At 35.6% G+C, this 3,707-nt stretch overlaps 1 protein-coding gene across 1 annotated transcript in view; it reads right to left on the bottom strand.

Moving 5' to 3' along the window:
* KDM7A (lysine (K)-specific demethylase 7A) overlaps positions 1–3,707 on the bottom strand; it is a 95,255-nt gene that overhangs the window by 21,246 nt on the left and 70,302 nt on the right. Inside the window, exons 9-10 of the mRNA XM_009887430.1 lie at positions 2,229–2,316; positions 1,379–1,485 (exon numbers count right to left, since the gene is read on the bottom strand). Of these exons, the coding sequence (XP_009885732.1) occupies positions 1,379–1,485; positions 2,229–2,316 (195 nt within the window). The remainder of the gene's footprint in view (positions 1–1,378; positions 1,486–2,228; positions 2,317–3,707) is intronic.

Genomic DNA, 3,707 nt, shown 5'->3' with positions numbered 1-3,707 from the left:
TCTGACGAGTTTATAAATTTTAAACACGCAGGTATGAGACCAACCAAAGCAAGCTTTGAAGAAGAAAATACTCCTTTTTGGAAGAAAAAAAATTTCTGCAAGTTTGTTTTATTTGGTGAGATTTCTGAGTTGCTTTAGGTTCATCCAGAAACTTTAAATGCTCGTTTAGGAAACAAGGGTTGTTCAATGCCTTCATTTGCTGAAAGGAGAATAGATCGTTTCCAGTAACTGCGACTGTTTTCATATTAGAAAAAGGTTACGTGAGATTCTGATCTCTTCCAAAGCAGAAGGTGAATTCAGCAGCCTCCTCTGAAGGTTGATCTCTCTCCTTTGAAATACATCGTTTGGAATATGACATTTATTAATAAGATTAAATAGAGCAGGTAGAGGGCAAAATATTTGAGGAAAAGAAGGTGAAGTCAGACAGGCACTCTCTCAAGATCAATTACACATGGGTACAGATATAGGAATTACAGGAATAGATGAGGAAGTTTGGAAAGGACCAGCAACTGTCAGGAACAAGAGGCTGTTGAGATGTCTATTGATAAGCACTGATATAAATAATTTAACACAGCTCATAGGAACTGATGCATCTTTCTTACAAAAGCCCTTGCAAACACCTTTCCCTTCACAAGAAAGAGCAGAAGACAACAGGTAGTTTGACTGAAAAGGTCAAATAAAACTGCAGAAGCGCAAGAAAATCTGTTAATTCAGCTGTGAAGCCACCAAGAAGAAACCCACAGATATAAGTTAGTGTGATCATTTAAGAGAGTCATTTGCTGAAAGAAAGAGAAAAAGACTACCAAAGGGTACTCAAAGGTTATAATTGATATAGAAGACTGAGTGAAAAACTGATGCCATTGAAATAAGCTTCCTATCTTCCTTCACAAGGTCTTTTCAGATTATGGCAAATTAATCCTATTTGGCTGGTAGTATAATTGTGCTGTGCCAGGATCTCAGATACTCTGTCTTGATAATCTGGAATATTTTCATTGACCAGATACATCACCAGCATTGGATGAAAAACACTAATGAAGTCACTCAAACGTTCTAGCAGCATGCTACATGCATCACCAAGCGTACTAAGATTTCTGCACAGCACAAGTTACCCTAGAAAACTTTAATGACTGAAGTAGTTTTCAGAAACACCATTTACTAAAATCAAGAACTGCTGGATCTAGAACTATCACAGCGCAGCATTCACTAAAAAAAATAAATGTGACTTTTCCAAATAAAGGAATTCAAATCTGGTTTTCCAGCTTAAGAAGTTTCCTCTGTTCACACAACAGCAGTGTAATTTTCTCCATTATCAATGGGGGGAAAAAAAAAAAAAAAAAAGTAGATACATATATATCTCTTAAAACAAAACAAGGATTACCTTTCAATGTTTCCAGTAAATTTTTGGCCACAAACCAACAGATGGCTTCAAAGAAAGGAAATTTGAAAAGATCTGGGGTTTTTAGCCTCTTCTCCATTTCATAACACCTGAATAAATAGAAACATCGCAAAATGTGAATATTTTAATTATCAAATTCATTATTCAATGATCTAATCATTCAAATTGACACAATGTCCAAAATAAAATAAAATAACCATGGCCATGATAAATAAAAGAAGTCAAGTACCACATAGTTAAATCCCAACAAGACCACAGACAAGACTGAACTCTGGTCTCATCCAGGCTCTGACCTTATCAAGTTTGACTGCGGCACTTCTAAGAATAAAGTTGGACTTCATAAAACTAGGATACAAACCCAATGTGTGATCTTTTAACAGATGGAATTTTATCAGGATTCCACTGTAATAAATAAAAACAATATGTTTAGAAGACAGCTCCACATCTTGGACAAAAACTAAAACAGCTGCCCTTAGAGCAATGCTGACTTGCGGACACTCATTTCAACTCAGTGTTGCACACCTGGGCTTGCTCAGTTTTGTTTTACTCACTTATGCTAATCTCCTAAGTAGAGTTTTGCTTGTTTGTTTTTTGGGGTTTTTCTCCCCCCTTTATTCACTTAAATTCTTGCATACCCTTCATTTTGCTTTTGAAACAAACTTTGCAGAAATGAAGTAAGAGTATGTGCTTGATACAGTCTAACTGAAAATGCCACTATTGTCTGTTTGAGAGCCTGTACCAATTTGATCCTGGTTAAGAGCATGAAGAAAAATACCTATTAAAAGAATATCCTACTTACTGAGGAAAAAGTATAGGAAGAGCAGAGACTAACCTGAGCTGCATGCCAATATTGAGGTTGTGCAAAAAGTTTCCTCCAAAAGCCATACAATCCTGAGATGTGAGCACAGCATGAATCCAGCCTGAAATGACAGATTCTGAAACTTAATACATACATATAAACTATTCTAAGACTGTTTTTAAATACATATATAAGTAAAAATGCTGGACCTGGAAATAAAACCCCCTAAAAAAATTGTATTCTGTGCTGGGAACAAGCAATCTAAACTGTAGTTTTCTGAAGGAGTTAAGATTAAGACATCTTTTACCGGGGGATAAAGCAAGACTGCCAGTGCTTTTTCATGTGAAAATTCCCCAAAGCTTTCCCTCCAATCAACAAGAATAGGCAAGTCAGGAGAGGAAAAACATACTGAACAAAAGATAAAGTCATAACGATAATACAGAAATTATACTCATTTCAATATTTACATGTTGCTTACAGTAACTGAGCTGTTTGCACAACATAAAAAAGTAATCTAGCAACACTGAAGTTTCTCAAATAGGAATTCCCTATTAATTACCCTAAATACAGTCATCCTAATTCCAGTGAAATTATGACCAGTTTAAAACCTAGTCTAGGCACCCTGTGTACGTTTGTCACATAATTGAAATATTGCCCTTGTGAACTCCACTATTCAACATGACAAAGCATGGCCAAAATTATGCTATCAATCTAGCTGATTACTACCGGATAATATCAAGTAAGTACACAAAAGAACATATGATATTAGCTTCCCAATTAAAAACAGTTACCTTTAATATTTATACAGTACAGCTTTAATGTAAATAAACTACAAATAGAGTTTCTTCTTCCAATATTTTTTTTTCTGGCTTTGCATGTGTACAGGTGATCTTTTGACAAAAGATGAGTTGGCCACACACTTGCCAATTACTTCATGGTTTGACCTAGTGTAGGCAAGATGTACATACAGAAGGAGCTCTCCAACATGAGGCAAGACCAGACCAAATCACAAGCAACTATATATTGCAAACTACCAGTAAATCAATGCCCTAATGAAATTCAGAACAACTAGTTCTAGTTCTTGTGGTACCACACATAGAAAGACTTGAAACCTAGCAATGGTGCCGACTAAGCAACATACCTACTACGTAGTCTGGGAAAGAAGTAAGTTACAGAATGGTATATCAGAGAATGTAGAATACAACAGTACATGCAACCTAAGGGTTTTTTTTAATTAATATTATACAGCATTGAGTTTAACTTCTGTTCTTTGAGAAGTGCAGTGCAATGAAGATTGCCTTGTATTACCAGCTACATTTTGCATTTGTTAATATGGTATCAATTTTTCACTCTTATCATTATCATCATTGATAACTACCTCTAACTCTCCAAGGAATACGTGTATTTCAATCCTTCAAACACGCATCTCCCCAGACACTGAAAAAACTGACAACAAAGCCTTCTCACTGTTGCATCAACATCAAGGATTTTTATGGCATACCTGTATCAGCT

Source organism: Charadrius vociferus, unplaced genomic scaffold, assembly GCF_000708025.1.
Source record: "Charadrius vociferus isolate BGI_N301 unplaced genomic scaffold, ASM70802v2 scaffold196, whole genome shotgun sequence".
Lineage (NCBI taxonomy): Eukaryota > Metazoa > Chordata > Aves > Charadriiformes > Charadriidae > Charadrius > Charadrius vociferus.
Note: the sequence above shows the minus strand (reverse complement) of the source record. Positions and strands in the feature narration are given on the sequence as shown.